Raw genomic sequence first — 25,011 nt, forward strand, 5'->3', positions numbered from 1 at the left:
CTAATAATGAGCAGTTACTCATGTTTATCGTGTCTCTGGCATGGTGCTAAATATAAATTAGGGCTTAGTTATATTAGAACTAACTATGTATGATCTCAAAATAGAGCTACTACACATTATTTCACTGATCATTAGTAATGCTTTCCTTTATACAATTCTAGTAATTAAAAAATATTCTGGTACAATGAAATCGTTGTAAGACACAGGGTTGGAAGATGTGGGTTCAAATGTCATTTCTATCTGTTTTTAGATGTGTCAAATAAAGATAACATCTTCCTTCATGTGACTGATACGGGAAATAAATTGGGAGATTTTTGAGAAAGTGCTGGATTTACCATAGGCAGTTAGTAAAAGGTAATACATTGACATTAGTTTGAAAATTTTCCTGGTGTGTTTTACCAGTTTTTATTATACTAATGTTATTTATGACTTTATTTCTTCTTCATTTAAACTACTTGGTCCAGATTCTAAGTTTATTTCCTTTTTATATTTCCTAAGCATATGTATACATACATATATACTCCTTACTTTACAACTAAATATCAGGATGATTTTAATACATTTTAGTAGAAATGTTTAATCTGACTATTCAAATTCCATCCAGTTGAGTTTCCCAAATACAATTTTTGTTTTTTTTATTAATATGAACAGTGCACAAGTAAGTGCCCTGAAAGAATTCCCCATTTACAAGGATGAAATTCAGGAAAATGCGACTACTTTTAAAAGGACCTAGTTAAATGAAGTCTACTGCCAAATTGCCGTGAAGATAACATTTGCAATGAACTTCTTCACTTCCATGGCATTTGATTTATGAACTATTGTACAGACTCATTGTGACTTTTGATTTGTTTGTTTTCCAAAATATAAAAGAATATTCCTATTTTAGATTTCCTTGTAGAAAAAATGTAGTTGATATAATTTCTTTTTCTTCAAGTGTGCTTCATCTTTGTTCTGGGGGCTTCTGATTTAGAGCGTAGGTTAATCTCTGCAGTGTTTTTATCTGTAGTGGTAAAGCAGAAAATTTGAGATAAGCCTAAGACCTGTATGAGGTCATGTGGTAACCTTGATTTTGACCTTCCTGGTAATGAGTGATTTTCGCTACTCTTGAATATTCACTCAATTCACTCATTTATTGAGCATTTTTTAAGGCCATGAATGTTAGCGCACCACTTTCTGGACTATGAAAGAAGTTCAGGGCTTTTGTCCAGCAGTGGTTGAAAGCAACAGCTTTGGAGCCAGATGACCTTGAGTTACACTGTTGACTCCACTGTGTATCTTCCGTGGGGTCTGGAGTAGTTCACCTAACCTTTCTGAAACTCCAAGTATAAATAATGACACCTGCCATATAGGAAAGTTGTGAGGAAAAAATATGGTATTACATATAAATTATTTACAGTTCTTAGCTTGCTATTTGGGGTAATATTGAGGGGATTCTCTCCATGTAAATATCTCCAAGTCTCCTCAGTTGCCTTGTGACTGTAAATAATTGATGCATTAGAGACAATGGATCTTTCTGACTCTGATAGTGTTTTCTTACTGTATTTTTTAATATTAAGCAATTTCTGCAAAAACAATGAACAAAGTTTCAAAACCAAATAGTACTAACAGACCAGTAAAAGTGGTAGATTGCTGTCTCACTCCTTTTAAAGCCTCCCATACCCTAAAGGCATTCACTGTGAACCCTGGTAGCTGTTCCTGGTGGAATATACCTTCTTTACAGAACTAAACAGCACTTTGGGAGGCCGAGGTGGGTGGATCACGAGGTCAAGAGATCGAGACCATCCTGGCCAACATGGTGAAATTCCATCTCTACTAAAAATACAAAATTTAGCTGGGTGTGGTGGCGCACACCTGTAGTCCCAGCTACTCAGGAGGCTGAGGCAGGAGAATCACTTGAACCCAGGAGGTGGAGGTTGCAGTGAGCTGAGATTATGCCACAGCACTCCAGCCTGGTGCCTGTTGATGAAGCAAGACTGTCTCAAAAAATAAATTAATTAATTAAATTAAATTAAATATGTTTCTAATGTTATTTATTGATGCTTTAAATTTATAAATTATCTATTGATGTCATTATAATTGGTAATGATTTAGTTTTCTTATATGCGTATTCATTTAAACCCTTGTTTCAATATAGTTGACTCTTTAGTTAGATAACTGTAAACATTCTACATGGTCCCAGTTCACTGTTTACATTATTATTATGTAAATATTGCCCATTGTTAAAGCAAGCAATGTACTCTAATTAAATTTCCTTTGGTATATCTTTTTAAATTTTTCCTCTGGCAATGTTTTAAAACACAATGAATTTTAAATTGGATTTAAAATTCCAATTTGAAATGCAGGCTGGGAAAGCCAATACAAAATTCCCCCCAAATATTCAGATCTTCCTCTGAAGTGTTAATAGAATCTGTATAGGTTAATCTTATCTTTAGTTAATTAATTAATCAATTTTGTCTGCTTAATCTTGTCTACTTCTTGGCTTATTTATTTAAAAAGTTTTTTTTTTTTTTTACAAAAAATATAAAGACAAGGTCTCACTATGTTGCCTAGGATGGTCTCAAACTTCTGAGCTCAAGCGATCCTCCCTCCTTGCCCTCCCCAAATGCTAAGATTACATGCTTAAGCCACCAAGCCTGGCCTTTATATGTTTATTTTTCTAGTTAAAAAATTTTTATAAAAAAAAATGTATAGATGAGGTCTCTACTTTTTGGCTTTTTTAAAGGAAAGTTTTATCTTAAATCCAAAGTGTTGATTTTTGTTTCTTGTGAAACCTTGATACCCCAAAATTAGCTAAGAGAATTGGGCATATATACATGTCAATATTGTACATTTTCAGGTTATTTACAAAGCATTTATTGATGAATGTAGAAAGTAATTTTTAGGTTGCTGGAGAGAGATAGAAGAATTAGAAAATATGACATGTCATTGGAGAGTTTCTTACTTAGCGAAAATCGGCAGAAATCAAGTTATAGGAATTTTAAGAGCAATTACAACATCATATATCAACAAGAACAGCATAGTTCAACATCAGATTGTCAGTATATGCGTTTATTTTTATAAATAATCTTTTAAAATAATGTATGTTCCATAAAAGTGTGATTTGAGTTTGGTTAATCAAAAACATCTCATTTTAAACTGGTTCTCACAGAGGCATTGTATAATATTAATTAATATAATAAAGAAGATTGATAAAGACAAGAGCCATGGGCCTTTCAGATGGGAGAAACCATATACGGTGAGTAGAGGGTGACAGAGGATGAGTGTAGAGAGAGGGGTGGGTATGCATGGCAGAGGAGTCCAAACGCAGCTTGCTGAGTGGAAGGAGATTCATGGAGAACCTTTGGCCTAAGGATCAGTAAAGTGTCCAGATTTCATGTAGCAATACACCCTAGATCACATAGTACCCTGGTGCCTATTTGAAAACTATCACTTCCTCAAGACTCTTTACTCGTATCTGCTGGAAAATTTCGATAGTACATTTACAATGACATCACACGTAAATGATGTCTACTAGAGTTGCGCTACGGACAAGCTATATAGCCACAAGCTGCAGCCTAGGAATGAGAGTCAGTTAATATTCGATGAAGGGGCAAATGTAATATTTGGAGAAAGACAGTTTTGGTAATTGTGCATAGGGATAAGAGAAGAATGCCTCAGAGTTTGCTGTGATACAAACTTATAAGGTAATGGATTAGTTATGTGGCAGTAGCAGTGACTGGGGAAACAGAAAGAAACAGATCTGAAAAATCTTTCAGAACTTTCTTTCTTCTGGAAAGAAAGATCTGGCAGGATTTGGAAATGGAATGGATGCAGCAGGTGTCACAGAGAGAGGTGTCAAAAATAACAAACCGTGAAACAGAGTAAAGTATGTTGCAAAACAAATAATAACAATAGAAATAGAGATGCACGAAATAATGTATTTGCCTCTTTGTCCATTCTGGACGACTATGTCATAAATTTGTATAAAATTTTTATTACTTTCACTACAGAAGTAAAATGAAAAATTATTGAATAGCAGTTTATTCAAATTGTTAGTGTTCTTTCACTTAAATAATTTTGTTTTACATATGAGGTGTGGCCAACTTTACTAAATTATACAGTATATGATGATTTTATACATTTTATTAATTGTATTATATTATGTTGTATTTCTACCTTTGGCTAGTTTAAGGACATGGGAGGTACAATTTTACTTGAATTGTTTTACTATACTTTTTCATCCACTTGTATAGTCCTTTTCATTTTTTTTTTTTCTTTTTGAGACAGGGTCTCATTCTGTTGCCCAGGCTGGCATGCAGTGGCACGATCACAGCTACAGCCTCAACCTCCTGGGCTTGGCTCAGGTGATCCTCCCACATCAGCCTCTGGAGTAGCTGGAACTACCGGCTCACACTACCATGCCTGGCTACTTTTTTGTATTTTTGGTAGAGATAGTGTTTCACTATGTTGCCCAGACTGGTCTGAACTCCTGGTCTTGAAGCATCTGCCTGCCACAGCCTCCCAAAGTGCTGGGATTACAGGCGTAAGCCACTATGCCCAAATGTTGGCTTCTTGAGATTTCTAAAGACCCTGTCTCCTAAGCCAACCCAAATACCCAGTGCAGGATCTTGAGACCTAGGAAGGAAAGAAAAGCACCTGAGTGAGGAAGAACAGAAGGTGAAATCTACAACTGTATTTCTCTCCTAGGTCTCCAGACAATTGATTTGATAAGGTTGCTACACCCAGTCTTTGTACTTTTTAGAGAAATCCCTCCAATTCTCTGTATTATGTAGGCAGTCATTGAGTTTAGTTACAATAATTAGGAATGATATAGTTTTTCTGAACCTTTATACTTCTAGCCTTCTTTCATGACTGTTACTCCTGTGCTTCCCTTTCCCCAGTAGCTGTCACAAGTTTGGGATGTGTTTTATATCCAATTAGTTACTCTGCACAGACAAACATATATACTAGAGTGACCATGTATGGGAACCTCAGAGGTGACTGTTTTACAGGGAGTCAGGTTATGGAGAAACCCTCTTCTGATCTGAAAGTAAATTAGATCTTGTTCACAATGAGCACCATGCTTGCATATGCTCCTCCTCCCACTAGGGTGTCATAGGAGGAGCTTCCGGAAAGGAGGGAAGATGTACTTGTCTGGTAGCAGGTTCTGCAAAGATTTAGGATATTGAGATAAAGGGGAGTCCCCTCTGCAGCCAGTGGACTGAAAAACTAAAACCACCAGACATGACATCAACACCCACATTTGGCTCTTATAGACATGCTGACTAGGCTTGCAGGCTTGTTTACTTTTGACCAGCAAGAAAATAGAAATTTAATTTTGCATGTTCTTCACATGTACCCCAAAACCTAAAATGCAATAAAATAAATAAATGGGGAAAAAAAGAATAAAGGTGATGAAAAAAAAAAAAAGAAAATTGAAATTTAATACCTTAAAATAAGACAAATACTCTTTGGTTTAACATAGGACCCCACCACACCTTAATATTATCTGTCACGTTCTTGAAGGCATTTCTGTTTATCTCTGGTCTTGACTAACTTACTTCCAAAAAACCCCACAGAATCCCAGACTCTGATTCTGAACATACAACAAAGCACAGATCAGTTTTTAGCTGTAACCCCATTTGTATCGCACAGCCTTTTGTCTCTTGCTGAGATGTTATACTGGCCTGTTCTGAATGTTCGTTTTTTGCCCTCTACTCACATGGGGGGATTGGATATGACAAGCTACGTCTCACTCTTAGGGATAATCTTTCTAATAGATCCTGCTCCTCCCTATTTGTCACTATTTTGCCAATTTTTATTTTTCCTACTAATCCAAGTGTACCCTGGTTTTCTTTTTTGATTTCCACCATTCACACTCTAAAGGAGAAACCAAAACTCTGCATGAAGGATCAGCAGATTCATCTAGAAAAGACTGGTTTGTTCTCTAGACCACAGAGGGCCAGGGGACCCAGGCTTAATGCCATCCTTTTAGTCTACAGTTGTTGTCAGTAGAGCCAATTTCGCTTGTCTTTTACATGCCTGCTATGGAAAGGCTGATTCAGGCAAATGGTGGTATGCAAATTCAAAAGGAGTACATATTTAATCATAAAAGGATCCCTTAGTCAAAGCTGAGCTCCTGTATCATACTTTGGTTTAGCAGCACTGCAGTATTCCAGTTTATTCTCTTTTTAAAAAACATAAAATAATAACACAGAATCTCAACAGAGTAGCATTTGCAAGTGTATTACATCCGTGATCTCAGGATCTTCATGACCCATTTGTCTGAACAGAATGGCTGAGCGTTTGGAGGTCCATAGTATAGAAGGAAGGTTTCAATTGGTTTGATAAAACTTAATGATGGAATAATGTTTCATGCTGTTCTCCATGTGGGACAGCACCATATGTCAAGCAATGCACTGATTCATTATTCTTGCACTTGGGAATAGGTTTTTTTTTAGTCAACTTTATGAAGAGTCTAATGTTATACATGGATTTTCAACTGTGCAGGGGATTCATGCTTTTCAATCCCCACATTGTTCAAAGGTTAACTGTATTTATATACCACAGCCTATAGTGCTATGAGACAAACCACTTCCTTTAAACAAGCTGTCACAAAGCTCCAGAGAATAGATCTTTTTATTTCCTGTGTTATCTATTTTATAGACATGTTACCTTTTTTTTTTTTTTTTTTTTTTTTTCAGACAGAGTCTAGCTCTGTTGCCCTGGCTGGAATGCAGTGGTACAATCTTGGCTCACTGCAACCTCAATCTCCTGGGTTCAAACAATTCTCCTACCTCAGCATCCTGAGTAGCTGGGATTACAGGTGCCCGTCACCACGCCCAGCTAATTTTTGCATTTTTACTAGAGATGGTGTTTCACCACATTGGCCAGGCTGGTCTTGAACTCCTGACCTCAGGTGATCCGCTCGCCTCGGCCTCCCAAAGTGCTGGGATTACAGGCATGAGCCACCGCACCAGGTAGACATGTTATCTACTTTTTTCCTAAGTAATTAAGTAATTTCATTTATCTTGGGCAAAGACAAAAATTGGATATAAATTAAGAAGGAAATACAACTGAAAAGTCAGTCAGTATAAGATAAGATGTACAATTTAAAAATCTTAGTATTCTCAAACTTTTAATAAACCAAGCTCTACTTTTTCCTTGCCTTGTACACATTCCAAGAGAACCTGAAGTTAGTAATTTACTGAAATTTTTTTTAATTTTTTTTTTTTTTTTTGAGACGGAGTTTCACTCTTGTTACCCAGGCTGGAGTGCAATGACACGATCTTGGCTCACCGCAACCTCCGCCTCCTGGGTTCAGGCAGTTCTCCTGCCTCAGCCTCCTGAGTAGCTGTGATTACAGGCATGTGCCACCATGCCCAGCTAATTTTTTTTTGTATTTTTAGTAGAGACGGAGTTTCACCATGGTGACCAGGATGGTCTCGATCTCTTGACCTCGTGATCCACCCGCCTTGGCCTCCCAAAGTGCTGGGATTACAGGCGTGAGCCACCGCGCCTGGCAATTTTTTTAAAGTTTTTATTATTAATTAATTATTATTTGAGACAGGCTGCCACTCTGTCACCCAAGCTGGAGTGCAATGGAGCAATCTTGGCTCACTGAAACCTCTGCCTCGTGGGCTCTGGTCATCCTCTCATTTCAGCTTCCTGACTAGCTGAGTAGCTGAGACTATAGGCGTGCGCCATCATGCCTGGCTAATTTTTTTCTTTTTTTGTATAGATGGGGTTTCACCATGTGGCCCAGGCTGTTCTTGACCTCTTGGGCTCAAACAATCTGCCTACCTCGGCCTCCCAAAATGTTGGAATTACAGGGCATGAGCCACTGCGCCCGGCCTAAAAAAATTTCTTGTCCACCTACAAAGTAGTATTAATTCACCTGGTGGTATTAATTCATCTTCTCACTCTTTCAGTCATCCATCAATTTGTACCAAGCCTCATATCCATCAACAAAATGTCTTTTATCTCCACAGACATTCGATCAGTGCAAGGCAGACAGGCTTCAAATCTCAAACTCATACAAGGGCAAATTTACTTTTAACATATGTATATTCAAAAATTAAAAAGCAAAACAAATTGCTCCTGGCAAGTTCAGACTCCCTCAAGGCAAGGACAGCATAAAAATGGCAGGGAGCAGTACTAAGTCATTCATGACTAAAGCTCATGAACTAACTGAACTGTACTGAACTGAACCAAGCAACACATCAGAAATATGGGGGATATACTGGCCCCACCATTTTTATTCCTTCTAACTCCAGCCACCATAGAGAGAGAAATGACTAAATCTCTATTTTAATAGCTGCTGTCAAGAGTTTTTCTCTGTAGGGCCTATTTCAGCAGTTCCTGGTGGTAATATATGGCATTTCCCTGATTAACAGCCATTTTATAACCAGTGTAATTGACCACAAATCAGAGAAATGTCATAATGTAGCAAGAAAACATTCCCATCTCCGTCATAGCCTTGGCTTGGTTTTCTAGAGGAATTATTACTTCAGTAGTTTGTGGGTTTTCATTACTTTAAATAATGCACTACCTGAACTACAAAAAAAGACATTTAAACTAACGAACATTTCTATCTCCTAATCCTTTCTACCATGCTTTTCTTTAGATTTCCCTTTCTCTTAGAAAAAACATGCCTAAACGTAATTTTTTTCTTTATTTTTATAATATCAGTGTTTATGGGGAAATAGAGGCAAGGGCAGGACTGGGGGAGCATGAGGTGATTAAGGCACTCAGCTCAGGTGCAAAATTTAAAGGTGCATTAAAAAATTCTGCAGGCAAGATAAAAATATTTTAATGCAGTATGTAAAAAATCAAAATTATGCAATAAACAAGATACATGATGAACAAATTTGATCTCCGTTATAAATGACACTTTAATAGTACAATCCTTTGGACTGTGTACTACAGGCAAAATAAAACTCCTTGCATGCATAATTCTGCATAGCAAATAGCTCTTATTGCCATCTGAAGAGTGACTGTAGAAAGCTAAAACCCGTGTTCCTATGGGACAAGTGGACTCAATCTTCATTTTTATAATATCAGTGTCTGTGGGGAAACAGAGGCAAAGACAGGGCCCTGGTGTTATTAAAATCTTAAAGACAGGATTGGTTCCTGCACTCGCAGGACTCACTTCACTCACTTCCTCCCTATTCCCAGCCCTGGGAAAGGGTATGAGATAGGAGGAAGTGACCACAAAGTCACGGGGTTGAATCCACTTGTCCAATAGAAACACAGGTTTTGGCTTTTTATAGTCATGCTTCAGATTGTAATAAGAGGTACCTGCTGTGCAGAATTAGGTATGTAGGGAGTTTTATTTCACCTGTAATACACAGCCCGAAGAATTGTACTATTAAAATGTTACTTATAATGGAGATAGAACTTATAATTCTATATCGGCCTCTACTGAGACCAAAACATGCCAAATATAAATGATTTTTAAACCTCTTTTCTTTCTGACGTAACACCAACACTACCTATTGTAAAAAAAGAAGTATTTCCTCATTTGCACTGGCCACTATTATGCATATTAGAAATACACAGTTAACAAAACCTCATGTCTTTCCTCGAGAAGATGAAATGCCAAAAATATATACATCTATTATGCATCAATAAAATATTTTTTAATTAAAAAAAAGATGGATATTAATTAGTCCATGATCGTGGTGGTTTGACAGGTCTATGAGATAAGTACACCAGAGAGAGGGCATGTAAATCAGATGAGGTGTTAGGTTTCATAGAAATGATGGTATTTGAACTAAATCCTGAAGGTCTGGGAGAAATAAGTTAGACAAAGAAGAGAGATGAAGGATGAGGCATTCCAAGGAAGAAATAATACTGAAAACATGAAGGCTTGGAATAGTAGCATGTTTGGGAGGAATTGTGAATACTTTGGTAAGGTTGGGAAGACAGATATGAGACAGAAAACAGTAGGGAATGAAACTGGGGAGAGAAACAGGTGGCAATTCAAATGAGAAACAAGAGATACGTGCATGAGATAATAAACCGGCTTGTATAGAGAGCAGCCATGTTTAATGATATATTCTTAAAACAAAACCCATAATATAGCAGTAGATATTTTGTGCATTTTGACCCTTGAATGAGAAATAAAATACAAGAAAAATGTATTTAGGGCCGGGCATGGTGGCACATGCCTGTAATCCCAGCACTTTTGGAGGCCGAGTTGGGAGGACTGCTTGAGGTCAGGAGTTTGAGACCATCCTGACCAACACGATGAAACCCCGTCTCTACTCAAAAGAAAAAAATTAGTTGACATGGTGGCACACACCTGTAATCCCATATACTCAGGAGGCTGAGGCAGGAGAATCACTTGAACCTGGGAGGCAGAGGCTACAGTAAGCCAAGATCACACCATTGTACTCCAGCCTGGGTGACAGAGCAAGACTTTGTCTCAAAAAAAAAAAGAAAAATGTATTTAATTTTGTTTTTCTTTTTAGAGACAGGGTCTTACACTTTCACCCAGGCTGGTGTATATTAGTGTGATCACAACTCACCGTAACTTCAAACCCAAAACCTAAAGTGATCCTCCTGCCTCAGCCTTCCAAGTAGGTATGCCTATGAGCTCATGCTGCCACACCTGGCTAAATTTTTTAAAAACGTTTTCTAGAGAAAGGATCTTGCTATGCTTCCCTGACTGGTCTCAAATTCTTGGCCCCAAGTGATCCTCCTGCCTCAGCCTCCCAAAACACTGGGATCACAGGCATGAACCACTATGGATGGCCTGGGTTTGATACTCTAAAAAACTTATTATGCTAAAAGTTACTATATGTTAGATGCAGGTGAAGTGATGCTATAGAAATAAGACTTACAAATTATGAAATATTACCCTAGTTGAAGTGAGATAGGCAGACAAAATTTATAAAACTAGTGAGAAAGTTTACTTGCATTAAATAGATTATAGAATCATCACAAAAATCATGCTAAAGAAATTATATTCTCCAATGGTGTGATAGAATATCTTATCAGTAACAACACAATTAACTGGAATGTAATAAAATCTATGGCCACACTGACCTTTTACATCATTTGCTAACTTCTTGGCTTCATTAAGAATCCTGAAGCTTTTCTGAAGAGAGCCTTTGGCATCTTCCTTTAATAAACCCCGAGGACCTGTTGCCTGTGGACAGAAAAATCAAAGTCATACATCTAAAACTGTGAAATAATGGAGTGAAGGGATCCAGAAGGCAGTAGGCACAAAGAGTTTCCCTTTGGGAATGAGTTCTGGGCTGCAGATCCAGAATTGCAAATTATTAGCACATGTTTGGTAGTTACAGTTAGGAGACTGTTTATTACGGTATGAGAAGAAGATCTAGAACAAAGTTCTTGGGAACTTCAGTGTTTAGGGAGTAGGCAGAGAAAGTGGAGCTGACAAGGTGACTGAGAGTCCAGAGAGGAAAAGGAGAAATGAGGAGAGCATGACATTATGGAAATTAAGAGATGCAGAAGTGACTCAACGCATGATGGCTGGCAGTGTTGCAAGGATGTAACTGATCACTATTATCACGTGCTGCAGAGGTCAAGCAAATGAAGAACGAAACACGTCCCCTGACTTTATCCCTAAGCAAATTTCACTCTAGTTGTGGAGGGAGAGGGGAGCATTTCCTGTACCTCCCAAGTGCTGAAATAAGAAAGAACACTGTTCCTTTTAAAAAATGCATCTTAAAGCAGTATGGCAAAACACAATCTTCTAAATGACAATCTCTGAGCCACAATTATCTCCAAGCAAAGATATATTTGTTTAGGCTTAGATTTAAAAAGATGACACAAAGTTAATAGAATGATACGTAAAAGGAATGTTTAACTTCAATGTCTAGTTACCCATTTTAATGGTGTTTGCTCCTTAGCAATTATTACATAATTCATATATGCCAGGAAATAAATCAAATCGGATCTTATGTGTAAATTTTAAATTGAAAAAGCATTGCGAGTGCAAGAAGGGCTGGAGAATGCTAAATACTTACTGTTGAAGATACAAATCTGAACTCAGATGATCACAGACAGAGCACTCATTAAAGGCATCTGCACTGCCTCAGTTACACTATTTTATCAGTCACATTATTTGAACATTAAACTAGAAAAATTACAGAACTTGGTATGGCTGTGGTCAAATTTATTTTAATGTATTATTCTAACAGCTTTCAGGTAAATAATCGATTGCTCATAGAACAGACTCATTGTACAATACTATGACATCTACAAAAAGATATATTGGAAATATCTACATAAATAAAAAGGGGTACTGAAAATAGTTCTTACAAAAGACAACCTTGGCAAATTATTCTCCAGAAAACTAATGAATGTTTTCCACTGGGAAAACAGGAATTCTCGTTGCTACAGTTCCCTTGGGAATTAGATACACTAACATCACATGTGTCATTTATCTTGGAAAAAAAAAAGTGTCAAAATTAATGGCAAAGATACAATGCACTTTAACTCACAAAGTAAGCCTCAGGTTACCCACTCAGATTCTAGATTTATTCCAAATTTACACATTGTTTTTAATCTCTTGCTTATAGGTTTTCCGAATCAAAACAGTTAAGAGACAGGAAATTACAATGAAAGAAAGTGTGACGATTCTCTAAACAGACACGTGAAAACAGTAGAAGTGACAGCTGACAATCTGTCTGACAATGAGCAAAGAGAAGAGAAACTCTAAAAAGTGGAGACAAGAATATTTTAAAGCTCAGGAATCTGAGCCAATTTGAAAAGAGATAAAATGTATAGAGATAAAGTAGGTCTCAGGAGATGCCAACCTTATTGTAGTAAAATAACCAGGGATGATAATACAACCCTGAATCATCAAGATAATATGGGTCATTTATAGTACTAGATAAAACTAGACGAAAAAAGAAAGAAAAGAAAAAAGAAAATAGCTTTCCCCAGAGCCTTGGTGAATGCTTTTTGTAAGAATATGATCTGAGAAGCATTTAAAATCATAATTTTAAAGCTAACCTCAGGTGTGCAAAGTGAGGTACAGGATAAAACTAGAGAGAGAAGGTTGATTTGCTGGGCACAAGAAAATAAAAGGAATAGCATCAGTGGCAAATTGGATATATAAAATGTGGTACATATACACCATGAAATACTATGCAGTCATAAAACGAATGTGATCATGTCCTTTGCAGGAACATGAATTGAGCTGGAGCCCATTATTCTTAGCAAACTAACGCAGAAACAGAAAGTCAAATGCTGCATGTTCTCACTTATAATTGGGAGCTAAACAATGAGAACATATGGAGACAAAGAGGAGAACAACATACACTGGGGCCTGTTTGAGGGTAGATAGTGGGAGGAGGGAGAGAATCAGAGAAATAACTATTGGGTAGCAGGCTTAGTTCATGTGTGCCGAAATCTGTACAACAAACCTCCATGATAAGAGTTTACCTATATAACAAGCCCGCACGTGTACCCTTGAACCTAAAATACAAGTTTCAAAAATTAAAAAATTTTTAAAAATTTTTAAAAAGAAAATGAAGGGAATAGGTGAGAGAGAAAAGAGGAATATGGCCCAAACAACAGCCCAAGAGACTAAAATCCGAGCTGTGGAAATTGTGAAGGGACTATGACTAGAGGTGACCAATACTTTTTAATATTTTTATTGAGGTAAAACTGGCATATATAAACCATGCATACTTAAAATGTACGATTGGATAAGTTTTGAATATGTACACCCATGAGACCATTACCACAACGTTGGTAGAGTATACATCCATTCCTTTTGAATCTCTTCCTTCTATCTTTCCTTCTGTTCCCTCTGGTTGCTTTCCATCACTGTCGGTTTGCACTTCATAGAATCTATATAAACAGAATCATTCTGTATGTACTCTCTTTTTGTCTGACTTCTTTCACTCAACATAGTTTAGACATTATTCTTAGCAAACTAACACAGGAACAGAAAGTCAAATGCTGCATGTTCTAAACTATGTTGTCTAACTATGTCAACATGTTGTCTAAACTATGTTGAGTGAAAGATATAGTTTATCCATGTTGTGTGTGTATCCATATTTGGTCCTTTTGATTGGTAAGTAGTATTTCATTGGATACATACACATCTGTACAATTTTTTGGGTGAACATACACCATCATTTATCTTGGAGTGAATACATACAAGCAGAATGCTTGGATCATACAGTAACTTATGTTTGCATTTTAAAGAAATTATCAACCTGTTTTCTAAAGTTTATGCAGTATTTATATTGCCACCATCAGTGTATGAAGTTCCATTGTCTACACCTTTGTTGATACTTGGTATAACCTGTCTTTTAAAATTTTAGACATTCTAATTGGTTATCGTTTTGGTTTTATTTTGTGTTTTCCTTATGACTAATAACGTTGAGCTTGCCCATATCTTTGTGAATATTCAGGGTAGCCTGTCTTTTAAAATTTTAGACATTATAATTGGTCATCATTTTGATTTTGCTTTGTGTTTTCCTTATGACTAATAACACTGAGCATCTTTTCACAAGCTTATTTTCCACCTTCTTCGGTGGCGTATTTGTTTTATTCATTTATTTATTTACTTACTTTTTAATTGTACTTTAGGTTCTGGGGTACATGTGCAGATCATGCAGTATTGTTGCATAGGTACACACATGGCAATGTGGTTTGCTGCCTCCATCCCCCCATCACCTACATCTGGCATTTCTCCCCATGTTATTCTTCCCTGATCTCCCCCCCCGCTGTCCCTCCCTTAGCCGCCCAACAGACCCCAGTGTGTGATGCTTCCCTCCCTGAGTCCATGTGTGCTCATTGTTCATCACCCGCCTATGAGTGAGAACATGTGGTGTTTGATTTTCTATTCTTGTGTCATTTTGCTGAAAATAATGGTTTCCAGATTCATCCATGTTCCTGCAAAGGACACAAATTCATCATTTTTTATGGCTGCATAGTATTCCATGGTGTATATGTGCCACATTTTCCTTGTCTAGTCTACCATCGAAGGGCCTTTGGGTTGGTTCCAGGTCTTTGCTATTGTAAACAGTGCTGTTATGAACATATGTGACCATGTGTCTTTATAATAGAATGATTTATAATCCTTTGGGTATATACCCAGTAATGGGATTGCTGAGTCAAATGGAATTTTTATTTCTAGGTCCTTGAGTAAGCGCCACACTATCTTCCACAATGGTTGAACTAATTTACACTCCCACCAACAAAGTAAAAGTGTTCCTATTTCTCCACATCCTCTCCAGCATCTGTTTCCAGATTTTTTAATGATCACCATTCTAACTGGTATGAGGTGGTATCTCAATGTGGTTTTGACTTGCATTTTTCTAGTAGTCAGTGATGATGAGTATTTCTTGTTATGTTTGTTGACCTCATATATATCTTCTTCTGAAAAGCGTCTGTTCATATCCTTTGCCCACTTTTGGATGGGTTTGCTTGCTTGTTTTTTTTTCTTGTAAATCTGTTTTAGTTCTTTGTAGATTCTAGATATTAGCACTTTGTCAGATGGGTAGATTGCAAAAATTTTTACCCATTCTGTTGGTTTCCGGTTCACTCTAATGATTGTTTCTTTTGCTGTGCAGAAGCTCTGGAGTTGAATTACGTCCCATTTGTCTATTTTGGCTTTTGTTGCCAATGCTTTTGGTGTTTTAGTCATTAAGTCCTTGACTATGCCTATGTCCTGAATGGTTTCGCCTAGGTTTTCTTACAGGATTTTTATGGTGTTAGGTCTTATGTGTAAGTCCTTAATCCATCTGAAGTTAATTTTAGTGTAAGGTGTGAGGAAGGGGTCCAGTTTTTCTGCACACTGCTAGCCAGTTTTCCCAACACTGTTGGCATTGCCTCCAGGGCCTCTGTTCTGTTCTATTGGTCTATATCTCTGTTTTGGTACCAGAACTGTGCTGTTTAAATTACTGTAGCCTTGTAGTATAGTTTGAAATAAGATAGTGTGATGCCTCTGGCTTTGTTCTTTTTACTTAAGATTGTCTTGGCTATGTGGGCTCTCTTTTGGATCCATATGAAGTTTAAGGTGGTTTTTTTCCAGTTCTGTGAAGAAGGTCATTGGTAGCTTGATGGGGATAGCATTGAATCTATAAATTACTTTGGGCAGTATGGCCATTTTCATGATATTGATTCTTTCTAACCATGAGCATGGGATGTTTCTCCATTTGTTTGTGTTCTCTCTTATTTCCTTGAGTAGTGGTTTGTAGTTCTCCTTGAAGAGGTCCTTTACATACTTTTTTGGTTGTATTCCTAGTTATTTTATTCTCTTTTTAGAAATTGTGAATGGGAGTTTGCTCATGATTTGGCTCTCTGTTAGTCTGTTACTGGTGTCTAGAAATGCTTGTGATTTCTGCACATTGATTTTGTATCCTGAGACTTTGCTGAAGTTGCTTATCAGTTTAAGGAGATTTGGGGCTGAAATGATAGGGTCTTCTAAATATACAACCATGTCATCTGCAAATAGAGACAATTTGACTTCCTCTTTTCCTAATTGAATACCCTTTATTTTTTTTCCTTGCCTAATTGCTCTGGCTAGAACTCCCAATACTATATTGAATAGGAGTGGTGAGGGACGGCATCCTTGTCTAGTGCTAGATTTAAAAGGGAATGCTTCCAATTTTTGCCCATTCAGTATGATATTGTCTGTAGGTTTGTCATAAATAGCTTTTATTGTTTTGAGATATGTGCCTTTGATACTTAGTTTATTGAGAGTTTTTAGCATAAAGAGCTGATGAATTTTGTCAAAGGCCTTATCTGCATCTATTGAGATAATCATGTGCTTTTTGTCTTTGGTTCTGTGTATGTGGTGGATTACATTTATAGACTTGTGTATGTTGAACCAGCCTTGCATCCCTGGAATGAAGCCTACTTGATTGTGATGGATAGGCTTTTTCATGTGCTGTTGCAATCGGTTTGCCAGTATTTTATTGAAGATTTTTGCATCTATGTTCATCATGGATATTGGTCTGAAGTTTTCTTTTCTTGTTGAGTCTCTGCCAGGTTTTGGTATCAGGATAATGTTGGTCTCATAAAATGATTTGGGAAGAATTCCCTCTTTTTGTATTATTTGGAATAATTTCAGAAGGAATGGTACTAGCTCCTCATTGTACATCATGTAGAATTCAGCTGTGAACCTGTCTGAACCTGGACTATTTTTGGCTGGTAGGCTATTAACTGCTGACTCAACTTCAGCCTTTGTTATTGTTCTATTCAAGGTTTCAACTTCTTCCTGGTTTAGGCTTGGGAGGGTGCAAGTGCCCAGGAATTTATCCATTTCTTCCCGGTTTACTGGTTTATGTGCATAGAGTTGTTTGTAGTAATCTCTAATGGTAGTTTGCATTTTTGTGGAATCAGTGATGATATCCCCTTTATCATTTTTTATTGCATCTACTTGATTCATTTTTTTCTTTTTTATTAATCTGGCTAGTGGTCTGTCTATTTTGTTGATCTTTTCAAAAAACCAGCTCCTGGATTTATTGATTTTTTGAAAGGATTTTTGGGACTCTATCTCCTTCAGTTCTGCTCTGATCTTAGTTATTTCTTGTCTTCTGCTAGCTTTTGAGGTGTTTTGATCTTGCTCCTCTAGTCCTTTCAATTTTGATGATAGGGTGTTGATTTTAGATCTTTCCTCACTTCTCATGTGGGCATTTATTGCTATAAATTTCCCTCTAGACACTGCTTTACATGGGTCCCAGAGATTCTGGTACATTGTGTCTTCTTTTTCACTGGTTTGAAAGAGCATCTCTATTTCTGCCTTCATTTCATTGTTTATCCAGTCTACATTCAGGAGCCAGTTGTTCAGTTTCAATGAAGCTGTGCGGTTCTGAGTTAGTTTCTGAATTCTGAGTTCTAGTTTGATTGCCCTGTGATCTGAGAGACTGTTGGTTTTGATTTCCATTCTTTTGCATTTAATGAGGAGTGATTTACTTCCAATTATGTGGCCAGTTTTAGAGTAGGTGCAATGCGGTGCTGAGAAGAATGTGTATTCTATGGATTTAGGGTGGGGATTTCTGTAGATGTCTCTGTTAGGTCCGCTTGGTCCAGATCTGAGTTCAAGTCCTGGATATCCTTGTTAATTTTCTGTCTCGTTGATCTGTCTAATTTGACAGGTGAGTGTTAAAGTCTCCCACTATTATTGTATGGGAGTCTAAGTCTCTTTCTAGGTCATTAAGAACTTGCTTTATATACCTGGGTGCTCCTGTATTAGGTGCATACATATTTAGGATCATTAGCTCTTCTTGATGCATTGATCCTTTTACCATTATGTAATGCCCTTTTTTGTCTCTTTTGATCTTTGTTGGTTTAAAGTCCATTTTATCAAAGACTAGGATTGTAACTCCTGCTTTTTTTTTTTTTTTGCTCTCCATTTGCCTGATAAATCTTCCTCCATCACTTTATTTTGAGCCTATGTGTGTCCTTGAACGTGAAATGGGTTTCCTGGATACAGCACACCAATGGGTTTTGATGTTTTATACAATTTGCCAGTCTGTGTCTTTTGATTGGGGCATTTAGTTCTTTTACATTTAAGGTTAATATTTTTATGTGTGAATTTGATCCTGCCATTTTGATGCTACCTGGATGTTTTGCCCATTGGTTGACACATTTTTTTTTCATTGTGTCAATGGTCTTTACCATTTGGTACATTTTTGGAGTGGCTGGTACTTGTTGTTCCTTTCCTTGTTTAGTGCTTCTTTCAGGAGCTCTTGTTAGGCAGGCCTGGTGGTGATGAAATCTCTCAGCAATTGCTTGTCTGTAAAGGATTTTCTTTCTCCTTCACTTATGAAGCTTAGTTTGGCTGGATATGAAATTCTAGGTTGAAAGTTCTTTTCTTTATGGATGTCAAATATTGGTCCCCACTCTCTTCTGGCTTGGAGGGTTTCTGCAGAGAGATCCACCATGAGTCTGATGGGCTTCCCTTTGTGGGTAACCCGACCTTTCTCTCTGGCTGCCCTTAGCATTTTTTCCTTTATTTCAACCCTGTTGAATATGGCAATTATGTGCCTTAGGGTTGCTCTTCTTGAGGAATATCTTTGTGGTGTTCTCCGTATTTCCTGGACTTGAATGGTGGTCTGGCCTGCTAGGTTGGGGAAGTTTTCCTGGATAATATACTGAAGAATATTTTCCAGCCTGGATTCATTCTCTCCGTCACATTTAGGTACACCTGTCAAATGTAGATTAGGTCTTTTCACACAATCCCATGTTTCTTGGAGGCTTTATTCATTTCTTTTAACTCTTTTTTCTCTATTCTTTTCTTCTTATTTTATTTCATTGAGTTGATCTTCAGTCTCTGATATCCTTTCTTCTGCTTGGTCGATTTGGCTATTGAAACTTGTGTATGCTTCATGAAATTCTCATGCTGTGTTTTTCAGCTCCATCAAGTCATTTATATTCTTCTCTAAGCTGTTTATTCTAATTAGCATCTCATCTAACCTTTCTTCTAGGTTCTTAGTTTCTTTGCATTGAGTTAGCACATGTTCTTTTATCCCTGAGAAGTTTGTTATCACTCACTTTCTGAAGCCTGTTTCTGTCAATTCCTCAGATTCATTCTCCATCCATCTTTGATCCTAGCTGGTAAAGAGTTGTGATCCTTTGGAGGAGGAGAGGCCTTCTGGTTTTTGGTGTTTTCATCCTTTTGCGCTGGTTTCTTCCCACAGGCTTTATCTACCTGTGGTCTTTGTAGTCAGTGACTTTTGGATGGGGTCTCTGAGTGGATGTCCTTTTTGTTGATGATGAAGTTATTTCTTTCTGTTTCTTAGTTTTCCTTCTAACAGTTAGGCCCCTCTGCTGCAGGACTGCTGGAGGTCCACTCCAGACCCTGCTTGCCTGGGGATCACCCATGGGGGCTGCAGAACAGTAAAGGTTGCTGCGAGTTTCTTCTTCGGTTATCTTTGTCCCAGAAAGTTACCTGCCCAGATGCCAGACTGAGCTCTCCTTTATGAGGTGTCTTTTTGGGCATAGGGGAATTGGGGGCTGCTTGAGGAGACAGTCTGTCCCTTATAGGAGCTCAAGTGTTGTGCTGAGAGCTCCGTTGTTCTGTGCAGAGATGCTGGGCAGGTATTTTTAAGTCTGCTACAGTGGAGCTCATAACTGCCTCTTTTCCCAGGTGCTCTGTCCTAGGAAGGTAGGCTTTATTTATAAGAGCCTGTCATGCTGCTGCCTTTTTTTCATACATGTCCTGCCCTGCATGGAGTAGTATAGTCACAGTCTGCCAGCAGAGTCATTGCTGAGCTGCTGCTGGCTCTGCCCAGCTGCTGCGTGAACTGCCTCAGTAGTGGTGGACGCCCTTCCCCCCACTGAGCTGGACCGTCCCGGGTCCAACTGCTGCTTGCTGGGAAACTCTCAATCCAGAGTGTTTCAGATTGCTTGTTTTGTGGGGGTGGTATCCGTTGAGCCAGATCACTTGGCTCCCTGTCTCTGCCCCCTCCCTCTCAGTTGAATGGGCAGCTCTGTCTTCCAGGTATTCCAGGCACCAGTTGAAAAGGCCCCCCAGATTTGTGTGAATTTCTGTGCATCAATCCAGCACTGGCTGAAACCATCATGCTGAAAACTCATGGCGCTTTTCAGCCCAGGAATATCTTGGTCTGTGGGCAGTGAAAATTTGTTTGGAAATGTGGTGGGCACTCACCCTCTACACTGTTCTTGCTGGGAACTGCACTCCAAACCTGTTCCTATTCGACCATCTTGGATCGATAATCGATGATGTATTTGTTTAAATCTTTCATTCAGTTATTTGCTCTTATTTTTGAGTTTTAAAGGATATATGTGAATAATCTGGATACAAGTCCTTTATCAGAGAGGTAATTTGGAAATATATATTCTACTTGTTTGTTGTTATCTTTCAATTTTTTAAAAAGGGATTTTTCAAAGGAAAGAAGTTCTCAATTTTGATGAAGTTTAAGTTGTTATTATTTTTTTCCTTTTGAGGATATGCGCTTGGTGTTGTATCTAAGAATCTTTGCTTTACCCAAGATCACAAAGATTTCTCTTATATATTTTTAGATGTTTTATATTATTATGTTTTACCGTTAGTTGTAAAAACATCTGTTTTGAGTTAATTTTGGAGTATGGTGCAAGATACAGACTGAAGTTCATTTTTTTTGTTGTTCATGGATATTCAATTCCTCTAGTAGAATTTGTTAAATATATCTTGTATTGCTTTTGTATTTTTGTCAGAAATCATTTGAACATACATGTCTGGATCTATATCTGGACTCTTTAATCTGTTCTAATAATCTGTTTGTCAATATTGATACCAACACCATGCTTTCTGATTACCATAGCTTGGTAGTAGGTATTAAAGTTGGGTAGTATAAACTTTCTAACATTTTTATTCTTTCCAATTCCATATGAATTCTAAAATACACCTATCAATTTTAGAAAAAAAGCTTGCTAGGATTTTTACTGGGATTGCATTGATGTGTACAACAATACATATAAAACTAAGATTATAGGAATATTGAATCTTCTGATTTATGAACATGATATAACTCTTGATTTATTTAGGTCTTCTTTATCTCCAGAGTATATCCATTGTAGGGGTCGTTCACATTTTTAATGCTACTGTAAATTGTATTCTTTTAATTTCAACTTCCAATTTATTTTTGCCAGTCTTTAAAATGATTGATTTTCACATATTTATGTCATATCTTATAAAATTGGTAAGCTCACTTATTAGTTCTAGTAAATTTTTTAATAGACAGCATTTGATTTTATGCTTTTCAAACTCTTTTGTTTATAGAGATGGGGTCTTACTATGTTGCCCAGCTAGTCTTAAACTCCTGGCCTCAAGTGATCCACCTGCCTCAGCTCCTAAAGCTCTAGAGTTACAGGTATGAACCACCAGGACTTTATGCTTAGACTTCTATAGTATCTGTGAATAAAAACAATTGTTCTTGTTTTTTAATCTGGATGCCATTTATTTCCTTTTTCTTGCCCACTGTACTGAATAGCATCTTTACTACAATGTTAAATGGAAGTGATGGAAGCAGATATCCTTGCTTGTTCCTAATCTTAGTCTTTTGCTAAGTATGATTTTAGCTGTAAGTTTCTGTCTTTCTTTTTTCTTTTTTTTTTTTTTTGAGGCGAAGTCTTGCTCTGTCACCTAGGCTGGAGTGCAGTGGCAAGATCTTGGCTCACTATCTTTTTAAAAATAAATTTCTATAGTGATTAGGTAGTAAAGTTCCCCTACTCTTAGTAGGCTGTTTTTAAAAAATAGATGTTGCATTTTGTCAAATGCCTTTTCTGTATCAATTGAAGTGATTATATGTTTTTTTTTTTTTTTTTAGTTTGCTATATGGTAAATTGCACTGACTGATTTCAAATACTAAGCCAATCTTACATTCCTGGGATTAATCTCATTTAGTGATAATGTATAATCCTTTTAATAAATCATTAGATTTGATTTGTTATAACTTTGCCATGAACTTTTGCACCTATGTTCATGAAGGGATATTTTTCTATGATATAATTTTCTTTTTAAAAAATATCTTTGACATTGGCATCAGAATTAATACTGGCTTTGCAGAATGAGGTTGAATATATTTTCTCCTCTTCAATTTTCTGAGTTATTATTTCTTCATTAAATGTTTTGTGGAATTCACAAGTAAAGTCATCTGGAGCTGAATTTGTGTGTGTGAAGGTTTTGAATTACAAATTAAATTCTCTAATGATTATAGAACTATTCACATTATTTGTTAGCGGGTTTTGGTAGTTTGTGATTTTTCAACGAATTTGCCCTTTTTATTCAAATTGTTGAATTATTGCCATAAAGTTGTTCATAATACTCTCTTAACATCCTTTACTATCTGCAGAAGTTGTAGTGCTATCCCAATAGACTTTATAATTTCATTTTTTCCTAGTATAATGACATTTTAAATTATCTCACATTTTCACAATTATTAACCAATAAAAACATGTAGCAACTTACATAAAATAGACTGTTTTGCATGATATAGTTGAAATTTTTATATAACTTCTATATCCATATGTATGAATATATATCTGTATATAGACACAGACAGAGAGTACCAAGAACTTATTGTTTAAAAAAAAAAAAACTTTTACCTCTTTCACCTCTTGTATTCCTCTTGTATTCCTGATATTGCTAGTTGGTGATGTTTCTGATTTTTTTCTGATTAGTCTGGCTGCATGATCATCAATTTACTGATTTTCCAATGGGCTCTTGCATGTTCATCCAGGAACATGACAACCCTGACTGAAGGCTATCTACTGATATAGACCTCCCTGTTGCTAATTTTCTATCTTCTTGCATTTCTGAATATCACCTGCTCTTTGCCTCCAGGTAGTTTTTTCTTTTCTGTTTTTTAGGACATCCATGACTTCTTCTTGTATCCTTAGTCAACCACTCCTTGCTCAGATGAAAGGAGGCAGGTAGTGTATATAGGAGTGTAGAAGATATAGTAGAAATAGTATAAGGAAAGGCATGGAGGCGGGGAATTTTGATGCATGTATGTGAGAGCAAGTATTTCCACTCCCTAAGACTGTAGGGTTAGTCAAGGGCAATGTGGAGAAGTAACGCTATTAGACAGGTCAGAGTCAATTTCTGAAAGATTTCAATGTGTGATTAAGGAAACTGGGCAATGAGCAATTTGCAGACATTGAAAGTTTCTGAGTAGAAGAATGTGATCAGAGCTGTAGTCCACGAAGATGAATTGGGCAGCCGTGTGGGATAAAAGAAGCCATCAATTTTTTATTGTAATAGTATAGGCCAGAGAAAAGAGAGTAAGCACCTCATGGAAGCACCGTGGAATTGAGAGGTTAAAATCAAGAGATTTAGAGGAAAAGACATGCCTCAATGTTTCAAAAAGCTCCCTAAAATATTAAAGTAAAGAGCTTATGGCATACAACTGTCAGTTATAAGCAGACTGCCAGCAATCCAGGTTTAAAAAACAGGCTTTTCATATGATAAGGGAATGGAAAACACTAACACGTTATGGGTGAAAAGCACCGTTTTGACTCACTGGAATTTGGAGAGAACCTTTTCCAGTATTGCTTGGTAAGTTATTGAAGCACATCAACAATATCAGGACAGGTGATGAAGCAGCATTTCTAAGCTAATTATACTTTATACATATTCATAAGCATCACATCTGAGTTCCTGAGCTGTGTCTACAGCATATGTGAAATATAAATTAGATTCTTAAGAGTTGCAAGATATTTTGTTTCTTGCTTTTTAGAGTTTTTTTTTTTTTTAAACAATAAGTTCTTGGTACTGTCTGTCTGTGTCTATATACAGATATATATTCATACATATGGATATAGAAGTTATATAAAAATTTCAACTATATCATGCAAAACAGTCTATTTTATGTAAGTTGCTACATGTTTTTATTGGTTAATAATTGTGAAAATGTGAGATAATTTAAAATGTCATTATACTAGGAAAAAATGAAATTATAAAGTCTATTGGGATTCAACAGATGACTTGGCATTTAGTTGCATTTTAATACATGTTAGTTTTCCTCTTCCTACTATTTATTAAATGTTCATAATTGCTCTTGTTAAAGCATACTGCCATTGATTAATAGATAAGTGAATTGATTTATTTACCCAATAAAACTTTTTAGTTGTCTCAAGTACCAAATATTCAACATGGAAAGACTATGTCTTCCCTAATGGAACTGGAGTACAGGGAAGGGGAAAGACAAACAAATTTATTCACTTATAAAAAAAGACGATTATGACCATAATGGAGCACAGAAATATCTAGATGTTTGGCTGTCGGAGGAGGCTTTGTTGGAGGAGGGAGGTGTGATGGTGAGACCTGAAGCCAAGTAGAGTTTATCAGGCTGACTAACCTGTACCCCAGTGATGTGTTTTCTAAACAAGCAAGTTTAAAAGTTATTGTTTATATTGCTTTATATATTATGCTTTTCTTCCTAAATGTTCCTCAAATTACTTTTTTATTAGAGATGAATTTTTTGAATTCATTGAAAGAGTTGGCTCTCAAGGAAGACGTAAAATAGTGATTTTCTGTTTTTGTGTTTATTTTTTAAAGACAGTAGTAACTAGAAATTTATCATCATG

General features: G+C 36.8%; 1 protein-coding gene across 7 annotated transcripts in view; it reads right to left on the reverse strand.

Moving 5' to 3' along the window:
* Window positions 1-25,011, reverse strand: part of LAMA2 (laminin subunit alpha 2) — a 618,514-nt gene that overhangs the window by 80,916 nt on the left and 512,587 nt on the right. For all 7 annotated transcript variants that reach the window (XM_032274826.1, XM_032274824.1, XM_032274825.1 and 4 more), the window contains one exon: window positions 11,032-11,134. In XM_032274826.1, the coding sequence (XP_032130717.1) occupies window positions 11,032-11,134 (103 nt within the window). The remainder of the gene's footprint in view (window positions 1-11,031; window positions 11,135-25,011) is intronic.

This window comes from Sapajus apella, unplaced genomic scaffold, assembly GCF_009761245.1.
Source record: "Sapajus apella isolate SASKATOON/1434 unplaced genomic scaffold, GSC_monkey_1.0 scaffold6, whole genome shotgun sequence".
NCBI lineage: Eukaryota > Metazoa > Chordata > Mammalia > Primates > Cebidae > Sapajus > Sapajus apella.